Genomic DNA, 27,349 nt, shown 5'->3' on the forward strand with positions numbered 1-27,349 from the left:
AAGTATGGTGAGTATACACTGCGATCTCCCTGGCACTTTTCTCTCCCAACCCCCTCGTTTCCCTTTCTACAGGCAACCAATGTCATAATTTCTTGTGTTTCCTTCCAGGCCATTTTACAAGAAAAAAATGTCCATATTTCATATTGACTTTTCTTCCTTTTACACAAATAGTTGTGTACTATTCATACTGCCTTGCATCTTGCTTTTTCCATTTGGAGATCTTTCACATCATTGCACAAAGAGTTTCTTAGTCATTAACATGGCTGCAGAACATTTCACTGTGTGTTTGGAGCCTAACTTAACTAGTCCCTATTAATGGTTATTTAGTCTCCCCCCCACCCCCCACCAATCTTTTGCTAGCAGAAATGACCCTGTAATGAATTACCCTTTTATGGGTGGCATTTGGAATATGTGCAAGGATATCTGTGTATCTTAGGTGGTGTCCCAGGAGTGGAATTGCCAGGTCATGAAGGCGACGGAATATGCCACCCCCAAATACGCCACTTTGGCATAAGGATTATTTTGAGCTAAAGGCACTTGAAGAACACCAGGTGTAAGAAGGGTACACTGAGTTCTCCTTTTTTTTCCCTAAATACAGGAGATAAACCCCCCATATGGAAGATGTCCTCCCTGTACCAGGAGGAAAGTAACATTCATATCATTAGGGACAAGGAGTCAAGGCAAAGAGAAACCTGTACAAGCAAATTTTGTTTTTTATTTTATTCTTTTTTTAATGATTTTTTACATTCTTATTTATTTTTTGGCCACACTGTGCAGCTTGTGGGATGTGGGATCTTAGTTCCCCAACCAGGGATTGAACCCAGACCCTCAGCAGTGAGAGCATGGAGTCCTAACCACTGGACCGCCAGGGAATTTTTTATGATTTTAGAAAAGTATTTTATTCTTATGCAGTTACTCTTAACATACCTTATTAAACTAACCTTTATCTTCCTATTCACTTCTTCACCCACTTAACTACCCTAGCCCAAGCCTCTTTGTCTGGACACTTTTTCACAATTTACTACTCTGTCCATTTCAGTACATAAGTGTTCAATTCTAATTGCTTCTTTGGGTCTTCATTCTCCCAGGTACATGTAAAATTTAATAAAATGTGTTTGCTTTTCTCCATTTTAACTGTCTTATGTCAATTTAATTCTCAGGCCCTGCCAAAAACCTTAAGAGAGTAGAGGAGAAACTGTACCTCCCCTATAGTCAAAAGGAACGAGGTCTGTCATTTTGGTAAATATTACCAAATTTCCTCTGTAGAGGCTGAATCAATTTAAACTCGTATCTACAATTTAGGAGTGCCCCATATGTTTTTCAGCTTTTTGGTCTTGGGCAATCTAATATGGAAAGACAATATCTCAGGGTAGGTTTAATTTGGATCTTTTATGAAGAGTGAGATTGAATATCTTTTCATGTTTCTGAAAACTGTTCATATCCTTTGCTCATTTTTATATAGGTTAGTTTTTTCTAATCAATTTGAAGCTCTTTGATGTATTAGAGAAGTTAGCTCTTTGTGTTATGTGTTGCAAATGTGACTTTTTTGGCCATGTAGGGATTTTTGATCTTGAAGTACTTGAATTAATATCTTTCTGTTAAAAATTACTTTTGTGTCATTGTTAGGAAGGCCTTCCCAGAGTTTCAGTATTTTAAAGATTTCTTTTATTCTCTTCCTCTTTCCATTTTTTCCTTTTACCTATATATCTTTGATCCATTTGGAATTTGTGGAAGGTGTAAGTTATGCATCTCAATTTTTTTTCTCAGATGGCTACCTAGTACACTGTTTATTGAACAATCTATCTTTTCCATGTTATATTGAAATGTCATTCTTTTTTTGATTTGATTTGTTTATTTATTTTTGGCTGCGTTGGGTCTTCGTTGCTGCGCACGGGCTTTCTCTAGTTGCAGTGAGCAGGGGCTACTCTTCATTGCGGTGCGTGGGCTTCTCGTTGCGGTAGCTTCTCTTGTTGTGGAGCATGGGCTCTAGGCGCACGGGCTTCAGTAGTTGTGGCACGCAGGCTCAGTAGTTGTGGCTTGTGGGCTATAGAGCGCAGGCTCAGTAGTTGTGGCGCACGGGCTTAGTTGCTCCGTGGCATGTGGGATCTTCCCCAACCAGGGCACGAACCTGTGTCCCCTGCATTGGCAGGCAGATTCTTAACCACTGTGCTACCAGGGGAGTCCCAGAAATGTCACATTTTTTTAAAATTAAAATTCTCTGTATATTTTTATCTATTTTTGGATTTTGTATTTTGTTCTTTGGATCTATTAATTTGACAATCGCTCCACTATTTTAATTATTGAGACTTTTAAATATGCCTTAATATTTAGTAAAGTTACTCCCTGTGTTCATTAAGTTTTACTTCCAGATTACTCTGACTGTTCTTATTTTTTGTGTATGAACCAGATTATTTAGTTATAAAAATCCTTTGGGTAAATTCAAAAAATCACATTAAAGTTATAGATCAAGCAAGAAAGAACAACATCTTTATGATGTCAAACATTTTAAATTGAGAACATGGTCTGCCTTTCTGTTTGTTCACATTTTCTTCTGGGTCCGTTAGGAGCATCTTAACCATTTCTTTACATAGATATTTTATATTTCCTAAGTAATCTCTAGGAGTTTTATCTCTTCTGTTACTATTTTAAATGAGGTCATTTTATCTTCTTATGTCTTCTAACTGGTTCTAACTGGTGGTTGTTTGTGTTGCGCCAGGGGACTCCTCCTTTCACTAAAAGGGCAGCCCTTTCAGATTCTGGTTTTGTAGAGGTTTCAGTCCTAGCTGCTCACCTACAGGGTCCATATCTCCTGACCCTGAACAGTCATCAAAACCCCAACCCCTTAGGGAGGGTGGGAGGGAGGGAGACGCAAGAGGGAAGAGATATGGGGACATATGTATATGTATAACTGATTCACTGTTATAAAGCAGAAACTAACACACCACTGTAAACCAGTTATACTCCAATAAAGATGTTAAAAAAAAAAAAGACAGGAAAAAAATTTTTTGAATAAATAAATAAATATTCATTCCCACTGGGGAAAAAAAACAAAACAAAACCCCAACCCCTAGCGATCAGGGCCTAGATCCATATGAAGGATCCAGATCCATGTGAAGCCCCATGAGGGCTTCACCTCTCACCTCTCCCTCAGCCACTCACAGGGTCATTTATGAACATACCATTCTAGCCTTAGGTTCTCTCTTCTTTCTGAAACAAAGGGGTCCCTTTCTTTTGAATGCATTTTTATATGTCACTTTATTTCATTTGGTATTTTTATGTGGTCACATGAGTCTGTGTGATGGGTTGGGCATGGTGAGTGAGTAGATTGGTGGGGTAGTGTTCATGTTAGCTCAGTTACTTTCATTCTGAAACTTGAAAGTTCCATTTCTTGGTTTCTAATTGACATTTATTGTATATTAGATTAGATGTTGTAGTGGACTAGAATAGAATGATAATATTATGTATTTTCAGTAAGTTTAACTATTTGTTGAAATTAAATGAAATATTTATACCTGGGCTTTAAATTTAGGAACATGGCTATGGAATCTGGTTTGAAATATCATGACTGAAAATATTTGTCATTAAAAAGCACATTACTAGTTCTGTTAAGTTAGAACTTAAAAACCTACGTATTTAACTGATATGACATAATCTAAGTCTCACCTGTGTTTTCCAGTCTTTTTTATGGAAAAAATAGTTCTCAAAGAAATTCAGAGGCTCCTTTCTCCTTAGCATTTTTAATTTCTGTATGTCTTTGAATGGCTTTCCCATCACCACCCCATCCACGTTAGGAACCAGTGGAAAGATGGGTATTTTTGAATATGGGCTATCTGAAGGAGGACTGCATCCTAAGAAGATAAAAACTGGTATCACAAATAATGTAAGAAGAAATTCACATAAAAGACATACATGTGGTACCTATTTTGCTCTTTGTCTATTCATCTCCTCAGGGGCCATGCCACCCCTTCTTCACTCTCCTGCTCCTACCACCCATGCATCCACAGACTTTCAGCTTCATCAGGTGTCTGGGGATTCAGGTACATTTGCTTTCAAATGATATCTGTGTGACAGAGACCAGACACTCAGAATAGGCTGTGGCCCTACTCTTAAAGCACTTGGCATCTAGTATTTATTTCTGACCAGTAATATACAAATAAATCCTTTACAACAGTGGGGAGAGGACAAATGGCTCTTACTCTTGAGCTCTTCAAGAAATTTAAATACATCCTTTTCTTTCATTATTGCAATCCGGGCAGCATTAGCACAGGCGGCTGTGCTTGAGCTTGGAGGTGTGCATATGTCTGGCTTAAATCTCCTTTTTCCATAACCCGTAGCATAAGGACTCCACACCATTTCCGAGGTGGTTTCCTGGAATTTTCTTCGGAAATAGCTAGGAAAAAAAAAAGTAATTCACAGGTGGTTAAAAAGTGCTACAGTCCTACTGAAAAAAAGTGCCATAGTCCTACTGAAAAAAAGTGCCTGAGTGTTGGACGGAAAGAAAAAAAAGTCAAGTTGCAAGTTATATATGCTGAATGCGTTCATTTTAAATTTAATTTGTATATTCATTCAATATTATTTATTGAGGGCTTGTTTCTGTGACATTTATAGAACATTTACTGATATTTTCCACAGGCCATTTAATTACTTTATATATGCAGTTCCTGGGCTTTGCCTTCCTTCCTCTTCCCCAAGACTTCCCAGTCTTGTCTAGAAAAATACCTATCGATTATGATCCATGTTAGGTTGCTTCTATGTCTTGGCTATTGTAAATAGCGCTGCAATGAACACTGGGGTGCATGTATCTTTTTGAACCATGTTTTTCTCCGGATATATGCCCAAGAGTGGGATTGCTGGGTCATATGGTAGCTCTGTTTTTAGTTTCTTTAGGAACCTCCATACTGTTCTCCATAGTGGCTGTATCAGTTTACATTCCCACCAGCAGTGTAGGAGGGTTCCTTTTTCCCCACACCCTCTCCAGCATTTATTGTTTGCAGACTTTTTGATGATGGCCATTCTGACCGGTGTGAGGTGATAATTTACTGTAGTTTTGATTTGCATTTCTCTAATAATTAGCGATGTTGAGCATCTTTTCATGTGCCTCTTGGCCATCTGTATGTCTTCTTTGGAGAAATGTCTATTTAGGTCTTCTGCCCATTTTTGATCGGGTTGTTTGTTTGTTTGTTTTGATATTGAGCCACAAACTAGGGTCCTTCCCTAGCCTTGAACCCATCCACTCACAATGTTCTCACTCGCCTCTGAATATAGAATAATAGTCGTTTCTCTCAGTGTAATTTACTTCCTACTAGGTTCTTTAAGGCTCACCTTTCCTTTCCTTCAGAGTATTCTCTGCAGACTCTATGGCTCTGGGTGTGATCCTCAAATCAGCAGCAGCAAGCAGCACTGGGAACTTGTTAGAAATACAAATTCTTGGGTCTCACACAAAACTCCTGAATCAGAAACCCTGGGGCCCAGCGATGTGTTTTGACAATCGCTCCAGGTGATAATGATGAGTGCCCAAGTTAGAAAACTGCTGGTGTAGTAAAGAGTCTCTCCCTTCCCTGAGACTCTAATCTTTGTTTGATGATTATATACCAGGTTATATTTATAACTGTTTCCTTTCCTCCCTCCCTCCCTTCCTTTCCTCCTGTTTTAATCTTTCTTTAGTAACACAGGTTTTCCTTAAATATCTCTTGATCCTTGGATGTCTATTCATACTTAAGAGTGAGAGTAAACACTCTTTTTTTTTGAATTTTTGAATTTTATTTTATTTATTTTTTATACAGCAGGTTCTTATTAGTTATCTATTTTATACATATTAGTGTATATATGTCAATTCCAATCTCCCAATTCATCCCACCACCACCACCCCCCCATCACTTTCTCCCTTGGTGTCCATATGTTTGTTCTCTACATCTGTGTCTCTATTTCTGCCGTGCAAAACGGTTCATCTGTGCCATTTTTCTAGATTCCACATATATGCATTAATATACGATATTTGATTTTCTCTTTCTGTCTTCAATCTGTATGACAGTCTCTAGATCCATCCATGTCTCTACAAGTGACCCAATTTCGTTTCTTTTTATGGCTGAGTAATATTCCATTGTGTATATGTACCACATCTTCTTTATCCATTCATCTGTCTATGGGCATTTAGGTTGCTTCCATGACCTGGCTATTGTAAACAGTGCTGCAATGAACATTGGGGTGCATGTGTCTTTTTGAATTATGGTTTCTCTGGGTATATGCCCAGTAGTGGGATTGCTGGGTCATATGGTAATTCTATTTTTAGTTTTTTAAGGAACCTCCATACTGTTCTCCATAGTGGTTGTATCAATTTACATTCCCACCAATAGTGCAAGAGGGTTCCTTTTTCTCCACACCCTCTCCAGAATTTTTTTTTTTAACTTTCTTAACATCTTTATTGGAGTATAATTGCTCTGCAATGGTGTGTTAGTTTCTGCTCTATAACAAAGTTCCAGCATTTGTTGTTTGTAGATTTTCTGATGATGCCCATTCTAACTGGTGTGAGGTGATACCTTATTGTAGTTTTGATTTGCATTTCTCTAATGATTAGCGATGTTGAGCAGCTTTTCATGTGCTTCTTGGCCATCTGTATGTCTTCTTTGGAAAAATGTCTATTTAGGTCTTCTGCCCATGTTTTCACTGGGTTGTTTTTTTAAATATTGAGCTGCATGAACTGTTTATATATTTTGGAGATTAATCCTTTGTCCATTGATTCATTTGCAAATATTTTCTCCCATTCTGAGGGTTGTCTTTTCATCTTGTTTGTAGTTTCCTTTGCTGTTCAAAAGCTTTTAAGTTTCATTAGGTCCCATTTGTTCATTTTTGTTCTTATTTCCATTACTCTAGGAGTTGGGTCAAAAAAGATCTTGCTGTGATTTATGTAATAGAGTGTTCTGAATATGTTTTCCTCCAAGAGTTTTATAGTGTCTGGTCTTACGCTTAGGTCTTTATTCCATTTTGAGTTTATTTTTGTGTATGGTGTTAGGGAGTGTTCTAATTTCATTCTTTTATATGTAGCTGTCCAGTTTTCCCAGCACCACTTATTGAAGAGACTGTCTTTTCTCCATTGCATATCCTTGCCTCCTTTGTCATAGATTCATTGACCATAGGTGTGTGGGTTTATCTCTGGGCTTTCTATCCTGTTCCATTGATCTATATTTCTGTTTTTGTGCCAGTACCATATCGTCTTGATTACTGTAGCTTTGTAGTATAGTCTGAAGTCAGCCAGTCTGATTCCTCCAGCTCCATTTTTTTCCCTCAAGATTGCTTTGGCTATTTGGGGTCTTTTGTGTCTCCATACAAATTTTAAGATTTTTATTCTAGTTCTGTAAAAAATGCCACTGGTAATTTGACAGGGATTGCATTGACTCTATAGACTGCTTTGGGTAGTATAGTCATTTTCATAATATTGATTCTTCCAATCCAAGAACATGGTATATCTCTCCATCTGTTTGTGTCATCTTTAATTTCTTTCATCAGTGTCTTATAGTTTTCTGAGTACAGGTCTTTTACCTCTTTAGGTAGGTTTATTCCTAGGTATTTTATTCTTTTTGTTGCAATGGTGAATGGGATTGTTTCCTTAATTTCTCTTTCTGATCTTTTGTTGTTAGCGTATAGGAATGCAAGAGATTTCTGTGCATTAATTTTGCATCCTGCAACTTTACCAAAATCATTGATTAGCTCTAGTAGTTTTCTGGTGGCATCTTTAGGATTCTCTATGTATTGTATCATGTCATCTGCAAACAGTGACAGTTTTACTTCTTCTTTTCCAATTTGTATTCCTTTTATTTCTTTTTCTTCTCTGATTGCCATGGCTAGGACTTCCAAAACTATGTTGAATAATAGTGGCGAGAGTGGGCATCCTTGTCTTGTTCCTGATCTTAGAGGAAATGCTTTCAGTTTTTCACCATTGAGAATGATGTTTTCTGTGGGTTTGTCATATATGGCCTTTATGATGTTGAGGTAGGTTCCCTCTATGCCCACTTTCTGGAGAGTTTTTATCATAAATGGGTGTTGAATTTTGTCAAAAGATTTTTCTGCATCTATTGAGATGATCATATGATTTTTATTCTTCACTTTATTAATATGGTGTATCACATTGATTGATTTGCGTATATTGAAGAATCCTTGCATCCCTGGGATAAATCCCACTTGATCGTGGTGTATGATCCTTTTAATGTGTTGTTGGATTCTGTTTTCTAGTATTTTGTTGAGGATTTTTGCATCTATATTCATCAGTGATATTGGTCTGTGATTTTCTTTTTTTGTAGTATCTCTGTCTGGTTTTGGTATCAGGGTGATGGTGGCCTTGTAGAATGAGTTTGGGAGTGTTCCTTCCTCTGCAATTTTTTGGAAGAGTTTGAGAAGGATGGGTGTTAGCTCTTCTCTAAGTGTTTGATAGAATTCACCTGTGAAGCCATCTAGTCCTGGACTTTTGTTGGAAGATTTTTTTTAAATTAATTAATTAATTATTTATTTGGCTGTGTTGGGTCTTTGTTGTTGCATACGGGCCTTCTCTAGTTGCAGCGAGTGGGGGCTACTCTTCGTTGCGATGCGTGGGCTTCTCATTGTGGTGGCTTCTCTCTTTGTGGAGCACAGGCTCTAGGTACGCGGGCTTCAGTAGTTGCAGCTTGTGGGCTCTAGAGTGCAGGCTCAGTAGTTGTGGTGCACGGGCTTAGTTGCTCCACGGCATGTGGGATCTTCCTGGACCAGGGATCGAACCCGTGTCCCCTGCATTGGCAGGAGGATCCTTAACCACTGTGCCACCAGGGAAGTCCCTTCTTTCCATTTATATTTTAAGCTCCTTAAATGCAAATGCCACCTGTTAAATACTTCTGCCTGATCTCCTTAGGAACCAGGTATATGATAAGTAACTACCATAACCATAATAACAATAAAAACACCAACATTTCCTGAGCACTTACTGGGTATAAGCAGCAATACAAGGAGGTGGAAAAGAGCATGGTTTCTGGAACCAGACAGTTTGTGCTAAAATCTAGGCACCCCTACCCCTTTGGGCAGGTTACTTAACTGACCTGTGCTTTAGCTTTTTTAATCTGTAAAGTGGGGATGATAGGGCATATCAGTAGGTGAGGATTAAAATAAATAATGTGTGTATTCTATACTTATTCTAGTTACTTTCACATAATAATAATAGCTAACATTTATTGAGCTCCTATGATGTGCTGAGCACTTTACCTGCATTATCACATATCCTCACAATTTCCCTATAATTGTGTTATGGGTATTATTATTCTCATTTTATAGATGAGGAAACTGAGGCTGAATGGTTAAGGAATGTGCCAAATTTGTGAACCAACAGCAGGCATTTAATACATGTATTTGACTTGGAATGAAGTGTAGAATGTTGTGCACCCTCTGTTCCACATCTGACCTAGGTGTAGGATAGTGTAAAGAGATTACCTGTTGAGGAGCAGAAGGATATTTTACATTGTTGGTGGCATTCTGTATTTTTAAGTCTCTCTAAGTGGGATAGTAGAATGCTTTGAGAGAGTAAGAGTTGAAAAGACTGATAACAGAAACATTTAATTTTTGTAATACAATGATAGACATAGATTGAGGAAATGTATCTTTAGTGATATTTGCTGGAATAAACACATTTGGGTGTGAGAATGTTTCCTTATCCTCTATTCTCAAGTCTAATTCTGGCTCTGCTCCAGTCCAAAGACTACTTTGGGAAGTATGAAATTGCTGTACCTCATCCCAAAGGACCTTTTGACAGCCCCTGGTAGATCCAGTGTGAATGGGAGTATCTTGTATTCAAACTAGATTTCCAAGCTCATCCAAAATCATTCCTGGAAAAGTCTCGTTCCTCTGGGATTCTCTAGCCTAGGGTAGGAGAAGCTGAACTTTTTTGGCTGTCTTAGGCTTTCATGGGGCACTGAGACCGTCTGAATCAACCTTGCAATTTCAGAACTAGGCAGTGCAGTGAGGATGAAGGAATACGGTCTCATGTTGTGGCACATGACTATTTATTTGCCTATACACCTTCTCCTTTGTTTTGGAGCAGATCCATGGAGTAGGATGTTAGGGAGAGGTGGCTGCCTTGTTAATATCCTCATAAATGCTGCCGAGAAGGTCGTTTTTGTTCTTTCTTTGCCACCTACCTTACTATTTCCATTATAGCCTTTCTGGGTAAGGCTGAAGTCTCTACAAGCTTTGATAGGATTTCAAACAATAGGATCCCTCGGTTGCCAGCTAAATCTAAACAGTTCTCCGTTTCTGGAACTGTGGAGGGAAAAAAAAAATTCAAAATGCCTTCTGAAAAAAAATCTATCATAAAAAGGATTAAAGTGACAGTTGTATTACTGTATATACAATATTAATACCAAGTCAAGAACAGAGAATTATAGAAAAACATCCGAAGTCTGTTCTATTTGGTAAAAAGGTCATTTTGATTACTGAACAGACAAAATAATCATGGAATTTTAAATGAAATACTTTTAGTTCAGTGACTTCTAAGTAAATACAGTAATACATTTAACATAAACATGAATTATGTGTTAAGGACTATTGTTCTGTTCTTCTATGTAAAGGAATTGTTGATAAACATACTTCTGGTGTGCAGGCAAACCCTTGTTACTACAGTGATACTTGAAACAGTAACTTCTGTTTATACTAAAACAGTTCATAGCTTATGAAAGGATGTATTTTTCAAAACTGTATACAATATTTGGAATTTGGAATGCATTCATCCTAGAAGACAAGATATGAATAGGGTTAGATTTTCCAAGGCAGCTTGTTAAAATTCATAAACAAACTGTTAGAGGACTAACAGCAATAATTTGAGTACCTCCACTTCATTATACCCTTGTGTGAGAACATGCTCTCGAACCTCCAGCAGACTGTCCAGCCCTCACACCGAGGGCAGAGGCTTCACCAGGGTGAGGAAGATATTTTTCAGGAATAGTGAATTATCTATACCCAAATCTGCCTGAGAGAGAGAGAGCATTTTTCTTTTTCTAAAAAGATATTTTTTCTTCTGTAGGAGGAGTACCTCCCAAAGTAGCACAGGTACTGGTAAAGAATTAAAGTACTATAAAAGGTGACCAAAATTTTCTGTACCACTGCCTGAGTGTTCTCATTGGAGTCCAAAAAGCAGTGTCTTCTGCAGAAGGACTTGATGCATTTAAGTTAAAATTCTAAAACTGTATCAATTTCCTTAGCAAATTTTGTTTTAGAGAAGCAGTACAAGAGTAAATCACATCCCAGACTACACCTTCCTGATTGGAGACCTAAATGAATAATCTTTACAGTGCCATGAATTGCAACTAACCATCTGCTATCTATTCAGCAGTATCTCTACTCACCCACAGCCTTAAGGAAGAGGTTGTTATCTGTTAGCACCTTTATAAAGTCTGAGAAATTCACCTTCCCATCTCCTGCAACAGAAATCTAAAGCTCAGAACAAGGATATATTTACCTTCCCACTTCACTCCCACCTCTATATTTCTATTATTAGAATATGCCAGAGTTTTACCCTGTTTCCTCTAAAATTAAAGGATAGCGAGTGCTATTAGAGTGTTTATGTTTCAATGAAAGAATAAAAATTTGGGTAGAGTTCGTGGAAACAAGTGACACTTTAATTAAATTGTGACTGACACACATGGGATGCTGCTGATTGAATGGGGCACTGGCAGGTGGGTGAGGAGAGGTGAGATGAGGTACTGTGCTGAATATATATTCCACACAACATACCAGCTTGGGCTACTAGTCACTAAATCAGTATATTCAAAGAACACATTACCTATATGCTTTAAAAATATCAATAAAAATGCTGTGGCATTTAAGATTCAATATAGGTGGGCTCTAATGATGGAAGGAAGATTTGTACTAAAATGATTCAGACAGAAACAAAGGGCTTGGATTTCCTTGGCAATGTAGGCAGATAGGGTAGGGGGTCCCAGAGGAAGAAAACTAGGCATAACTTTCTTGACATAAGAGAAGCCATTTTAGGCCTAAGCCATTTTGTCATCTAAGCCTGGCCACAGTGCTTGTCCTTGCAGAAGAATACGCCTCATAGTTAATGATTTTAAAGGAACAAAGAATGTAAGAACAAACTGGTATTACCAGGCCAGGAAAATAACTTAACCATATTGGAAATAATATATCAGTTGTAAAGACTCCCAGTTCTGTTTTGAAGGTTGAGATTAGCCTGAAGCACATTCTTGAGCTGTTTTGCAGGATCCAAACCCCCTTGAGCACTCAACCTTTAGCAGAATACCTAGAGCCTAAGGAATGATGCTGCTGACCTTTGCTGACCCTCATAACCTCAATCAACTAGAGCCTGGATCTGTCGACCTTTGCCCCAGTTCTATGCTGAATTCTCCTCTGCTCCAGCCCCTTCATGAATATGCATGCACCCTTGGCTTAAAACCTTCCCATTTTTGCTGTTTGGGGAGACACTGCTTTGGGAAAGATCCCCAGCGTTCTCCTTACTTGTTGCAGGTAATAAATCCTTCCTTCTGCTCTTTGGCTTGGTTGTGTCTTTTCGCTCAACACCCACCAAGAGGCGAAGCCAGTTTTTGGGTAACAGTAACAGGTTATTTTTGAAATTGTCAATGCCTTTGTATCTGTTATTTCAAGGCACCCTCCAAAATGTATATTAGGACAAGTAAGCTGAATTTGATATTAAATACAACAGTCACTTTGTTTCCACACAGGCTTTTTCAAAGACTAGCCCGTTTTGTAGCATTAATTTGATTTCATAACTTGTACACCGATAACTTTAAAGAGAAACACATATATGTGCTTTTGGCAAATGAATGAGGTTTACTTCTCATGTTTATGTAGTCTGAGAAAAAATATATATTTATAAAAATTTTTTATGAAAAAAATAATGACAAGTCAAAGTACTCACGATCAATATCAGCACATCTTAGTTCATTATAGACATCATGCTTGGTTAGATTCATTCCCAACTTATCTAAAGTGCACATCATTCCATGTAAATCAATACAGCCAGTTTTATCCTTGTTAAAGAAGTTGTAGGCATCTTGGAAGGCTGGGGAAATGGAATTAGGTTAGGACAGTTATTTAAGAATAAATACATATTCTTATGGAACTAGAACAGATATTACCGTTGATTGGAGGTCATGTTCTGAAAAACTGTTTAGAGAAATTTGAGTATTTAGTAGACATTTCTTATAAAGGACAGTGTCCTTCCATGAGATTTGAACTAGAATAAACTAATTGGTGGAAAAGCAAATATGTAGGCAAAATGGCTCTTGAAGGATGTTCATACCCTAATTCCTGGAACCTGTGAATGTATTACTTTACATGACAAAAGGGATTTTGCAGATGTAATTAAGGTAGATTACCCTGGATTATCTGAATGAGTCCCTTATGAAGCAAGAGAGATGTGGCAGATGAAGTGAGAGATTCAAAGCAGAAGGACTTGACTAATTGTTGCTGGTTTAAAGATGGAGAGGGCATGTGATGTGGAATGCAGGCAGCCTTAAAGGTCTGAGAGAGGCTCCCGGCTGACAGCCAGCAAGGAAGTGGGACCTCAGCCCTATACTGCAAGGAACTGCATTCTGCCAAAAACTTGAACAAGCTCAGAAGCAGATTCTCCTCCAGAGCCTCCAGATAAAAGGCCAAGCTGGTCAACACCTTCATTTCAGCCTTGTTAAGACCCAGAGACGAGGGACCAGGTGAGCCCACCTGACTTCTGACTATCGATCTGTGAGGTCTGAATGTTTTGTACAGACTCAAAGTTTTTTGTTTTGTTTTGTTTTTAATTTTATTATTTATTTATTTAATTTTTGGCTGTGTTGGGTCTTCGTTTCTGTGCAAGGGCTTTCTCTAGTTGAGGCAAGCGGGGGCCACTCTTCATCGCGGTGCGCGGGCCTCTCACAATTGCGGCCTCTCTTGTTGCAGAGCACAGGCTCCAGACACGCAGGCTCAGTAGTTGTGGCTCACAGGCCCAGTTGCTCCGCGGCATGTGGGATCTTCCCAGACCAGGGCTCGAACCCGTGTCCCCTGCATTGGCAGGCAGATTCTCAACCACTGCGCCACCAGGGAAGCCCTCAAAGTTTTTTTAAAGAAATACTCAAGGCATTAACTGGAGCCAAAGTTAGACATGTATTTTCTAAAATTAGTAAATGAAGAGGTGAATCCAGAACAAGGTATTCTCCCAAATGGTACCAGTATAAAACATTTCATATCACATTCAAATTTAGCATCTCTGTGTATAAGAATGATTAATTCGGGCTTCCCTGGTGGCGCAGTGGTTGGGAGTCTGCCTGCCAATGCGGGGGGCACGGGTTCGAGCCCTGGTCTGGGAGGATCCCGCATGCCGCGGAGCGGCTGGGCCCGTGAGCCACAACTGCTGAGCCTGAGCGTCTGGAGCCTCTGCTCCGCAATAAGAGAGGCCGCGATAGTGAGAGGCCCGCGCACTGCGATGAAGAGTGGCCCCCGCTCGCCGCAGCTGGAGAAAGCCCTCGCACGGAAACGAAGACCCAACACAGCCAAAAATAAACATAATAAATAAAAATTAAAAAAAAAAAAAAAAAAAAAAAGAATGATTAATTCTATAGAAATAAGATACCTGCCTTATATTCGTGTGAAAAGTTAACATCTTTCTCCCTTGATATAAGGCTGTCTTCTCTAGGGCTGGAACTATCTCTGACGTGTTTCTTTTTTTCCCCCAGTATTTCTGGCCATGTAGTAGGCATTCATGCAGCTTAATCAACAAATTTTTATTGCACGCCTTCTATGTGCCAGGTGCTGCTGTAAGCGCCTAGGATACATTACTGCACTAAACAGACAAAAATTATGCCCTTATATAAATGTAATAAATAGGTAAGATAGAGAGCATGTTAGAAGGTTAGAAGGTGGTAAGTGCTACAGAAAAAGAGAAAAAGTAATACAGGGTTGAGGGGGGGTTGGGATTTCTAGGGATTGAAGGATAGGTTGCTTGTATTAAAATGTAAGATTTGAGCAAAAACTTGAAAGGTGAGAGAGTGGATATCTGGAAGAAGAGAGGACTAGGCAGAGGGAAGAGCTAGAGCACAAAGGCCGTAAGGGGAATGGGCCCAGCATGCTCCAGGAACAGCAAGGATGCTAGCGTGGCTGGAGCAGAGTGAGCAAGAGGAAAGGAGTAGGAGAGGTCAGAGGGGTAATATGTGTGTGGTTATGTTTTAAAATTTATTTTAAATTTTATTTCAGATTGGTTTTAGATGTAGTTGCAAAGATAGAACAGAGAGTTCCCTCACCCAGTTTCCCATAACATGAACATTTTACATTACTAAGGTACATTTGTCACATCAAAGAAGCCAACATTGGTGTAGTACTATTAACTAAACGGCAGACATTATTCGGATTTTACTGGTTTCTCCCTACACCCTTTTTCTGTCCAAGATCCCATCCAGGACACCATATTACAATTAGTCATCATGTTTTTTTAACCTCTTCTGTATAACAGTTTATCTGACTTTCCTTTTTTTCTGATACCCTTGCTAGTTTTTGTTTGTTTGTTTTTTTGGGTTTTTTTGGCTGCATTGGGTCTTTGTTGCTGCGCGCGTGCTTTCTCTAGTTGCAGCGAAGGGGGCCTACTCTTCCTTGAGGTGTGCGGGCTTCTCATTGTGGTGGCTTCTCTTGTTGCGGAGCACGGGCTCTAGGCGCGTGGGCTTCAGTAGTAGTGGTGCGTGGGCTCAGTAGTTATGGCTCCCGGGCTTAGTTGCTCCGTGGCATGTGGGATCTTTCCGGACCAGGGATCTAACCTGTGTTCCCTGCATTGGCAGGAGGATGCTTAGCCACTGCGCCACCAGGGAAGTCCCGCCCTTGTCAGTTTTGAGGAGTGTTGTTCAGGTACTTTGTAGAAGTCCTTCAATTTGGGTTTTTCTGATGTTCTTCTCATGGTTAGCCTGAGATTATGGGTTTTGGGGAGGAGGACCACAGAACTGAAGTGGTGTTATCATCATTATATTAAGGCTATCAACACGACTTATCACTGGTGATGGCAACCTTGATTAACTGGCTGAGGTAGTGTTTGTCAGATTTTTCCACTGTGAACTTCCTTCCTTCCTTTTTCATATTCTACTCTTTGGAAGCAAGTTGCTAAGGGTAGTCCAGACTCAAGGGACAGAGGGCTCAGGGGAATGGGGAATTAAGCTCCACCTCCTGGAAGAGGTAATATCTACATACATTATTTGGAATTCTCTTGTAAGAGAGATTTGTCTCTTCTTCATTTAAAAAATTCAATCATGGGACTTCCCTGGTGGCGCAGTGGTTAAGAATCCGCCTGCCAATGCAGGGCACACGGGTTCGAGCCCTGGTCCAGGAAGATCCCACATGCCATGGAGCAGCTAAACCCGTGCTCCACAACTACTGAGCCCACGTGCCACAACTACTGAAGCCCGTGCGCCTAGAGCCCAAGCTCCACAACAAGAGAAGACACCGCAATGAAAAGCCCGTGCACCGCAACAAATAGTAGCCCCTGCTTGATACAATTGGAGAAAGCCCGCATGCAGCAACGAAGACCCAACACAGCCAAAAAAAAAAAAAAAAAATTCAATCATTTATTTCTATCACTAGGGACTTATCGATATTTATTTTATACTTTGAGTTATAATCCAATACTATTCTATTTATTTTTGTTGTTCAAATTGTTCCAGCTTTGGCTGTTGTGAGCTCTTTCAGGTTCATTTCTGTATGTCTTTGACATGCTCTTGTCCTTTTGTATTTTGAGAATCTCCTTACTTTCTGGCACTGCAAAATATTCCAGGTTCATTTTGTATATTCTCTGCCAAAGCCCTAGAATCAGCCATTTATCCAAGGAACTCTGATTCTTTGATAGGAGACTGACATTGGAAGTCAAGATCTGGGGGTGTCAGTGCTTTTAAGTCCTCTCAGCAAACAGAGCTAGGAAATATATGCACATATACTAACCCATGTATACACACATATCATATTATTTCTTGATCTATCCATCTGCATCCATATTAAGTTAAACATGAGTTCACACTGATGTCTCACTCTAATCCAGTTCCACTGCTTCACTTTAGCCTTCTCCCCTTGTTTATCTGAAACTTCCTACTCCAACAGAGAGAAACCTGGCTCCCACCATCCACCATTGAGTCACTTATTTATTCAATCGTCGTATACATGTATAACAGTTTCAGAATTGTTAATCTATACCCCTATGAGAAACAACTTTACTAATTAGAGTATATTGTGTGTTGTTTATGTATAGCTCCTTTTGTGTTCAGTCTTACAGTTTCTAGTCAAAATGTCGTTTTCAGAGTTACAGAGGTCAGCGCCTCCCTCTCCCCGACCTGACATATTTTAACAGGATCACTGTGGCTATTGTTAGAACAGACTTTTGTAAGGATTTGGGTAGAAGCAGGGAGACTAGCCTCAGGTAGGAGGCTATCGCGGGTGAGCAATAACAGTACTTTAGACCAGGGTTGTAGCAGTAGAGGTCGTATAAATCTCGATATATTTTAAAGGTAGAGCCAATGAGATTTCCTGATGGATTTATTTTATTTATTTATTTTTTTAAATACACATTTCTTCATTTATCTATTTATTTATTTATTTTTATTTTTGGCTGCATTGGGTCTTTGTTGCTGCACGCAGGCTTTCTCTAGTTGCTGCGAGAGGGGGCTACTCTTCGTTGTGGTGGGTGGGCTTCTCATTCTGGTGGCTTCTCTTGCTGTGGAGCACGGGCTCTAGGCATGTGGGCTTCAGTAATTGTGGCACGCGGGCTCAGTAGTTGTGGCTTGCAGGCTCTAGAGCGCAGTCTCAGTAGTTGTGGCGCATGGGCTTAGTTGCTCCACAGCATGTGGGATCTTCCCTGACCAGGGCTCGAACCTGTGTCCCCTGCGTTGGCAGGCGGATTGTTAACCACTGTGCCACCAGAGAAGTCCCTCCTGATGGATTTAGAGGTAGGGTGAGAACGAAGAGTCAAGGATGACTCCAGAGTTTTTCCAGAACAAGTGGAAGGATGAAATACCATTATCTGAGATGGGGAAGGCTATTGGTAGGTCAAATTTTAGAAGAGGCTGAGGGGAGGGGAGGATGGGGAGTTACTGGTTAATGGGTCTGGAGGTTCAGTTTGGGATGATGAAAAAGTTCTGGAGGTGGATGGTAGTGATGGTTAGAGGACAATGTGAACATATTTAATGCCACTGATCTGTGTGAACTCTTAAAAATGGTTAAAATTGTAATTTTTATGTTATGTATACTTTACTACAATAAAAAAAAAAGAGTAAGAGGAACATATTAGGAGTTCAGTTTTTTTTTTTTTTGGCCACGCCATGTGGCTTGCAGAATCTTAGTTCCCTGAACCTGGGCCCCCGGCAGCAGCAGCGTGGAGTCCTAATCACTGGACTGCCAGGGAATTTCCCAGGAGTTCAGTTTTTGACATGTTGAGTTTGAGGTGTCTATTAGACATACAATTGGAGATGTCAGGTAGGCAGTTAGATATGAGTCTGGAGCTGGGGAGAGAGACCTGGCTGGACATATACATTTGGGAATTGTTGGCATATAGGTATTTAAAGCCTAAGACTAGATGAGATCACCACATGTGTGAGTGGGATGAAGAAGAGAAGAGGATCAAGGACTGAGCTCTGGGGTGGTCTAACATTAAGAGGAATCAGGAGAAAGGGAGAAACTAGCAAAAGAGACTAAGGAGTGACCAGTGAGGTAGGAAGAAAACAAGAATGTGTAAATATCTAGGAATGGGAAAAATAGTTTTGGAGACAATGAGTATAGACACCTCTTTCGGGGAATTTTTCTGCAAAGAGGAGCAAAGAAATTGTGTAGTAGCTGGAGGAGGAAATGAGGTCACAGTATATTTCTTAGGGGAAATAATAGTAAATTTGTATGATAATAGGAATGATATAATAGAGAGTGAAAAAAATTGGTGTTGAAGCGGGGGGCACAGTTTCTTTGGTCATATCTTTGAATTTGAGAGAGGAGATGTGATCTAGTCCACAATGGAAGGATTGACTTTAGATAAAAGTATAAAGTTCATTTGTGGAAGAGGGAGGAGGGCAGGGTTTGTGGGTACAGATGCTGGTGGGGGTAGATATGGAAGTGGGAGTCTGTGGAAGTCCTATTCTGATTGCAGAATCAGAATTCTCTGATTATAAAGGGGTAGGAAGCAAGGATATCAACTGAGAGTGAGGATGGTAGCAGATGCTGGGGATTTGGAGGTGTTCAATAAATATTTGTAAAATGAACAAATTAACCTCTCATAGTGCTTAATCCTCATGACAACCATATTTTCTAGTTTCTGTATTTGATGCTTTGATATCTGGGGCCTTGCTGATCCTGGAGGGCCTGCCCCTCCCATAACTAGCCAGTTCCTAGAGATAGTAAAGACTTGCCTGTGAGCATGTTCTTCATATACAAACCAACCAATCCAGAGACCATATCCCCAGTCACCAACTATCTTAGGCTCTTAAACTCTGGGCTACTGTTCCTCTGTCCTAATCACTGCAGGGCCAGGTATCAGCCAACTAGGGACAGCCCTGAAACCCAGAGCTCACTGAAATAATTTAACTAGCCAATCCTAAACCTGCTTATCCTGCCTTGTCTATTCCTTCCTGCAGAAACCAAACTAAGGCTCTTGCCCACTTCCCTCTACCCTTTGCCTTTTGACTGACTCTGGTGCTTCCCTGTTTGCCTCTTCATGGTGTGCTGTGTCTCTTACTTTTAGGGATCTCTGAGAATAAAATACTTCTTCCAGGACAGTTGTTTCTATGTCTGTATGTATAACAATACCTGATTAAAACAAATAGTGGGTACCCTTAAAGCACTAATGTATATTAATGTACTTCAGAAACCTTGAAGTTTTATAAAGCCATAAATTGTTATTATCAAGGCATTTAGTTCAATTTTACAGTGAAAAATGAAGTGCTGATCCTGACAATCTTTTGTGGTTCCCAAACCAGCTTTCCCAGCAATAAAGGTGTTTTTTTGATTCCTGTCTCTTGGAGGAATTTCTTAGTTGGTTCCAAACTTGGAGGGGTGAAGCATTAACCTTCTCAGAACCCAAACACAGCCATGCTTGATTTTTTTTTTTAGTTTTTCTAGTGTGTCATGTTTTCCCTTTTCTCTGGGCCTTTGCAGATTCCACTCTTTCTACCCAGAACACTCCCTTCTGTGCTCTTTGTCTGATTTACTCATTATTTAGCCTTCTCTGGGACTTCCCTCCTATCCTTACTGAGACTAAGTTAGGACACTTTCTTTTATGCTCCTTTATCTCTATACTTTCCCTATCATAACTTGTGTCATGTTGTAATTTAAATGGTTCAATCAACAAATTCATGGTTTAACTGTCTTCCCTGTAAGACTTCCTATTAGGGCAGGGAACATGTCTGACCTGTGTTTTGCCTAGTACACTGTTGGCTTTAAGTAAGTATTTGTTGTTTGGATGAATGAACTGTAGCGAGGGTAGCTCATTTTATCATTATAATTTTTTTCTATGAGAAATCCTGGGACTTTAGTTGTGTTGATACTGCTTTGTTACTTAATTTCTATTTGACCTTGTATTTTTTCTTCTCCACACCACAAGTTCTCCTTTGAATAAAAATATTTGGCCAGGACTGTCTAAATTCTTGAAGATGTCTATTTGAAAGTAATCCCCCAGGACTTCCCTGGTGGTCCAGTGGGTAAGACTCCACGCTCCCAATGCAGGGGGCCCAGGTTTGATCCCTGGTCGGAGAACTAGTTCCCGCATGCATGTGGCAACTAAGGGTCCTCATGCTGCAACTGAGAAGTCTGCATGCCACAACTAAAGATCCCACATGCTGCAACTAAAGATCCCGCCTGCCGCAATGAAGATCCCACGTGCCGCAACTAAGACTTGGCACAGCCAATAAATAAATAAATAAATATTAAAAAAACTAATCCACCTTCCTTCCCACAAATTAGACATTGTATCATAAAATATAGATTTTTTTTGCTTTTAAATAACAGAGTTCTGTAGACAACCCTTGAAATCCCAGATCTCCCTTAGAGAAAAAAAATGATCAGATATATTAAGGGGCTTTTGTTTATGCTTTCATTTCGGGATGGGTCTCATTACCTCGCATTTGTGAAGGGCTCAACTTCCTTTCTTTGTGCTGTAATTGGCTTGGCAGTGGTCCTGGTAAATCTTTATCCCTGAGAAAAGAGATACTTATTGAAACCAGTAAATATTAGTTCCCTTCATCAGTTTCTGCTGACTGGAGTGACTGTAAGCATCAAAATACATCCAGAGTCACACCACCTAAGGGCCCTGTTACTGTCAATTGCCAATAGCTACAGGATGGACAGTGATGTTGGCCACAGAGGTCCACCTCTCCCCTATACTTGCCCATCAACCTTACCCCCTTAAAAAATCTGATTTCTCCTATGTTACAAAAGAGGAAACTGAGGCTCAGAGGGATTAAATAACTTTTCCTGAGTCACACAGCTAATAACTGGAAGCCCTGGGATTCAAATCCAGGTTTATTTGTTGCCAAAGTTGAAGATAATAAGCCTCACACTATTCCTATTGTTAGAAATATAAGTTGTTTCAAATTTTTAACTAGTTTAAATAATCTTATGGTGAATATACTTATAGTGAAATTTTGTATTCACATTTATTTTACAACTTTGCCAAATCGTATTTTTACCTGCGTATGAGAGAGAGAGAGCGGTAGATCGATCTCTTTCTCTCTCTCTCCCTCTCTCTCTCTCTCTGTCTCGATGTCTCTATATCAACCATATCTATCTATCTCTCATCAAGAGAGAAAAGTTCTGGAAAGTTTGGAACCCTAGGTGACCTTTTATTTCCTCAGGAAAGTAAAATCTGGAAAAAGAGGAAAATATTAATAATTTGGGGATATTTTGTATATATCTGCAGCAATTTTTTAGTTTAGGAACATAAAAATGTATTATGCAAAACTGGGTTTACTTATAATATGGTAATTTAATAGTAAATTTATAATGACATAATTTTATGGATTAATTTTATTTAAAATACATTTAGTTTTGATACTAGTAGAACTAAAAGTTTTAAGAAATGTCATCTCTTAGTTTTTGTGCTTTTACAAGGAGCAATTAAAAAAGTAAAACTATAAGAAATACTAAACACGGTAGTTAAATAAAAAAATTATAGTTTATGAATTTAGTATCCTCTACAGTGTCTACTAGATTCAGCCCATTTTTAAAGAGGACCTGGTAAAATAGGAGGTGAAATGCACCATTCTCAATTTTTCTGACATGGAATTTGATCTAATTAGTCTTATTTTTCTCAGCTTTTACTAACATTGATATCTTCTAGTGTTTGCTTTTCATTACCAACTTGATGCCTTTACTCAGATTGGTTATTTTATATTTGTTGTATTTCTAAATATAAACAGATTTCTTTTTCATGATATAAAAGATGCAGTGGATGGAGAAATATGAAGTTCTCAAGAAGCAAGAAGAAAGTAGAAGCCCAGGCAATGTAAGTTCTTTATTAGCTACGTTTAAAAAATCATACTCTTGGCAGAATTTCAAATCTTATCTTGGATCAAACATGGGAAATAGTTTTTTTATTTTACAGTGTTTCAAAGGTTCAGAGAACTTTAGATTTGGAATGAACCCAGTCTAGCCTCTCATCTCATGTAGGAATTCCCTCTACATGTGGTATTATCTAGTCTTTGCTTGACTACTTTCAGTGACAAGGAAGTCACTACTTCAAAAGATAGTTCGTGATGAAGAGTAAGGGAACAATGAGATCAAGGGATTTGGCTGCTATAAGGTTGTCTTACCCACAACCTGATAAAAAAGTCCGTAATATATTCCTGTAGAATGGCATAGTCAAGGACACTAGGAGAGATACTCTCAAAGTGGCAAAGAAAATGGATAATTGTGAGAGAAGAGAGAGGCTTTTCTTCTTATGATCTGATAAAATTTACATCAGGCTTTCATTTTCAGTCATTAGTGGCTACTGTTTACTGGAATTTGTAGTTATCAGATTGAGAAAAAGCTATTGTTAATGTCACAGGCAAACCTCCCTTCCCAATTTTAGCTCAAGGTTAGTCATAGCTAATTTATCAGATTTCATTTTACTGGCCATTTTTGAGCTACATACTCTTTCTCTATATTCTGACGCTTAGGGGTTTATGATCCTCTAAGTTTATTCTCCTTTAAACTGGCACTTGAAATGTCTTAATGTGTAACTGACAACTCCTTTAGCCTTCTGACAACCTTCTTCATCTGGGGTATTCTGTCCCCTCACACAAAAATAGCCTCTCATTTGGGAGAATAGGAAGGAGAGCTCTTTGTTTCTCTAATCAAAAAGTATATATATATATCTTTCTTTTCATAAAAAAATCTTTATCTTCAATTCAGATGTTTTGTTTTATAATTAACTTTATCACACAATAGATATTTGAAGAACATTCTAACTTGTTTCATTATAGCCTTTATGAGTATTTAATATATTCATCACCTTAATAATTCTTTATCTTAATATATTGATCACCTTAATAAATTCATTACTTACCTCTTGCCATGGAAGTTGGGTACTTTCGTTGAAGGATTCAGTTTAAGTTTTGCTTTAATATCAGAAACTGCCATGTGGCCAGTAACTCTGTCTGGAATTCAGAAGATACAGTTAAGGATCAAATGACAGATTAATTTGTTTATATTCTTTTACAACTTTCCCAGCTCGAGACCTGGAGTTTGAAGTGCAGGGCCTCATGGAATGGAAATATGTGCAAATGCAAGTTAGAGGTATGTGCAAAGTTAGAAGGCCATGTGGGCGGGTCCCTTTACTATCCCAAGATCTCTAAGCGAAACTTCTTGCCATTGCTCCTCCTGCAAATAGTATCATTCTGATCCTATATAAAAATAAATGGTAAAGCATTCTGCAAATATGTAGAAAAAGTTATTTAAAGACAAAATTTATTTTTAAAAAGTGTTTTTCATCTCATAATTGACAGAGAATAAAATGTTATAGCATTTGCAAAATATTTACCTAATTGTTTATATCTTGGATAGCTGCCTGGTAGTAAGTAGATTTTCCCAGGGTTTCCTTCTGGGAGGTCCACCCCTGCCCTATCAGTTCTTATGAACCCACTGGTCTTTTTTAAAAATAAAAATAGGGGTGGGATATAATGCTGTTTTGCTACCTTAAATCCCCCTGAATGGACTATTAACCACTAAGGACTCCCTAGTCCTTCCTTTCTACTTCTGCATAGTTTAAGAATCAGAACCTATGGACCAGAAGCTGGGTTGGTAGGGCTTCTCCCTTTTATTGTTGGTCTTATCTCTCTAATTATCTTTTTTAATATAAATTTATTTATTTATATATATTTATTTATTTTTGGCTGCATTGGGTCTTCGTTGCTGCACGCGGGCTTTCTCTAGTTGCGGCGAGCGGGGGCTACTCTTTGTTGCGGTGCGTGGGCTTCTCATTGCGGTGGCTTCTCTTGTTGCGGAGCACAGGCTCTAAGCACGTGGGCTTAAGCAGTTGTGGCGCACTGGCTCAGTAGTTATGGTGCGCGAGCTCAGTAGTTGTGGCTCGTGGGCTCTAGAGCGCAGGCTCAGTAGTTGTGGCGCATGGGCTCAGTAGTTATGGCACGTGGGCTCAGTAGTTGTGGCTCGTGGGCTCTAGAGCACAGGCTCAGTAGTTGTGGCACACGGGCTTAGTTGCTCTGCAGCATGTGGGATCTTCCCGGCCTAGGGCTCGAACCCGTGTCTCCTGCACTGGCAGGCAGGTTCTTAACCACTGTGCCACGAGGGAAGTCCTCTAATTATCTTTTTAATATATAGAGTGTATTAAGTAGTTCACTGACAAGAAAACTGGGTTGCTGACTTAGGAACAGCAGACAATCATACACTATTAAACCATGAAGAAAAAGTCTCTGAATGTTTGGTTAGAGTTCAGTCAATTTTCCTAAGTCTTTACCTCAGACTCTGGAAAACTGTTGCTTCTAAACAACTCAATTACATGTGCTCAAAATCTGGAAACCTACCACAGAGCTGGGAACTCCGGAGAGGCTCAACAATGTAGGCAGTTGAAAGGTGCTGTGAAATCATCCTCATGGCTCAAAATAATCATTACTTTAAAAAAGTACCTTCAATCTCTCACTGAGATGATAGATTAAAAAAAAAAAGGACTCCTTGTAGATTCCTACAAAATCTGGATATTTACCTACTTCTAAGTGGTGCTACTTTACAACTTCTGGGCTTCAGTCAGATCAAGAATCCAACAAAGGGTTTGTTCCATCACACAACTGTGACCTCATTCACTTCTCAGGCTCAGGTCCAGGTAAGAATGACCCACAAGCTCCTTCCAGCTTTAGAGTAACTGTGATTTCAATGTGGTTCATTCGGCACCCTCAGGGTATGTGTGGGTATGAGTTACAGAATCAGAATATTTTGACACTGATTGGATTTCGGGGAAGGGGAAGTTTTAAAAAAAATTCTGTATTAATATATTTTCATGTTAAACATTGGTGAATTGAAAGCTGTTGAAGTAAAAAATTTTACCCAGTTCCCTTGGTTGAATGCTGATTAGGAACCATTTCATTGTTTACATCCAGAAAGAGGGAAAAATCAAACTCTCACAGGTTTTAGTCTATAGTGTTATCGAAAAGAGTGATTTTAAAAGAGCAATTAAGGAAAGTATTATAATTGTTTTAATCAGAAATTTTCAAGATCTGACAGGTCTCACAGTATTTAAATCATCTAAGCACAGAAGTTAGGAGTGTCTCTAGTCTTCATGATGGCTAAGCACAGATACCTCTGGCAGCAAAGGCTTAGCTTGAGCCCCCCAAGTTGTTTCAGGCTTCACTTGTTAGCTGCAATTCTAGAGATTTTCTATTCTTGCTCTGGGGTTTTTATTTATTATGTGCATAATTTGACTTTTCCCTAGTCTGTCCAAACTTGGTATATTACCTTTCATTCTGGCTAGGGATATAGAGGAAAGAAAGGGAAGGTTTAATTTACAAATTAAACAAATATTTAATTAGGGCCTACTATGTTAGGGGCTACCAAGACTTAAAATGAAGTTAATGACCACCATTCTACCTTCTGTTTCTATGAATTTGACTACTCTAGGAACCTCATATAAGTAGAATCATACAGTATTTGTGACTTGAATATTTCACTTAGCATAGTATCCTCAAGGTTCATCCATGTTGTATCATGTATCAGAATTTCCTTCCTTTTTAAGGATGGATAATATTGCATTATATGTACCACATTTTACTTATTTATCTGTTGATGGACACTTGGGTTGCTTCCACCTTTTGGCTATCATAAATAATGTTGCTGTGACACACTGGTGTACAAATATCTCTTCAAGACCCTGCTTTCAATCTTTTGAATATACACCAGAAGTGGAATTGCTGGATCACATGGTAATTCTATTTTTAATGTTTTGAAGAAATATTGTTTTCCATAGTGGCCACCATTTTACATTCCAACCAACAGTGCATAAGAGTTCTAATTTCTCCACATCCTTACCAATACTTGTTGTAGCCACCCTGATGGGTATGAGGTGATATATCATTGTGGTTTTGATTTGCGTTTTCCTAATGATTAGTGATTTTGAGTGTCTTTTTATAAGCTTGTTGGTTATTGTAATATCTACTGTAGAAACATGTCTGTTCAAGCCTTTTGCCCACTTTCTATCATTTGTTGTTATTGTTGTTATTGAGTTATGGGAGTTCTTTATATATTCTGGATATTAATCCCTTATTAGATATGTGATTTGCAAATGTTTTCTTTCTGTAAGTTGCCTTTTCACTCTGTTGATTGTGTTCTTTGTTGCCTATGCTTTTGGTGTCATTTCCAAGAAATCATTGCCAAACCCAATGTCATGAAGCTTTTCTCCTATGTTTTCTTCTAAGAGTTTTAGGTTTTGTGTGTAGGGAGAAGTAGAATTTTAACACGTAGCACGTAGCTCCTAGGGAAGAGTAGTCTAGAGTGAAAGAAGAGCAAAAGCACGTAGAGTAATCATGGGAGCTTGGGAGACAAGGAACTGTTCAAGACTTCATGAAGTGAGATAATGGGAGCAAAAAAGATTAGGTATTTGGGCTAGGGTTGGTTATTAGAACAGAGATTGCAAATTTGATCCCCATACAAGTTTTATTTGGCTTAAGTAACATTAAAAATTTTTTTGAATTTCATAAATGAAAACATGGGTAATTTAAAAGTTATCAGTTTATGACTTCTGAAAAGCCCAAAGATCAGAGAACACATGGCCCACATTCCTGCTTAGCAATAATTGGCAGGAGCAGAAAAACTGTCACCCCTTTAACTGGAACCCAAGGTTTCCTGATTGCCACAGTCCCCCTCATTTTTTCTAGTCTCTTATACCCAGCATGTCACT

The 27,349-nt window shown here is 38.9% G+C and overlaps 1 protein-coding gene across 3 annotated transcripts in view; it reads right to left on the bottom strand.

Moving 5' to 3' along the window:
* EFCAB3 (EF-hand calcium binding domain 3) overlaps positions 1–27,349 on the bottom strand; it is a 76,780-nt gene that overhangs the window by 10,235 nt on the left and 39,196 nt on the right. For all 3 annotated transcript variants that reach the window (XM_082443140.1, XM_082443142.1, XM_082443141.1), the window contains 7 exons: positions 23,513–23,603; positions 21,083–21,159; positions 12,905–13,048; positions 11,355–11,426; positions 10,152–10,272; positions 4,197–4,390; positions 3,664–3,848 (listed from right to left, as the gene is read on the bottom strand). In XM_082443140.1, the coding sequence (XP_082299266.1) occupies positions 3,664–3,848; positions 4,197–4,390; positions 10,152–10,272; positions 11,355–11,426; positions 12,905–13,048; positions 21,083–21,159; positions 23,513–23,603 (884 nt within the window). The remainder of the gene's footprint in view (positions 1–3,663; positions 3,849–4,196; positions 4,391–10,151; positions 10,273–11,354; positions 11,427–12,904; positions 13,049–21,082; positions 21,160–23,512; positions 23,604–27,349) is intronic.

The sequence above is a fragment of the Balaenoptera physalus genome (assembly GCF_965194825.1).
Source record: "Balaenoptera physalus genome assembly, chromosome: 20".
Lineage (NCBI taxonomy): Eukaryota > Metazoa > Chordata > Mammalia > Artiodactyla > Balaenopteridae > Balaenoptera > Balaenoptera physalus.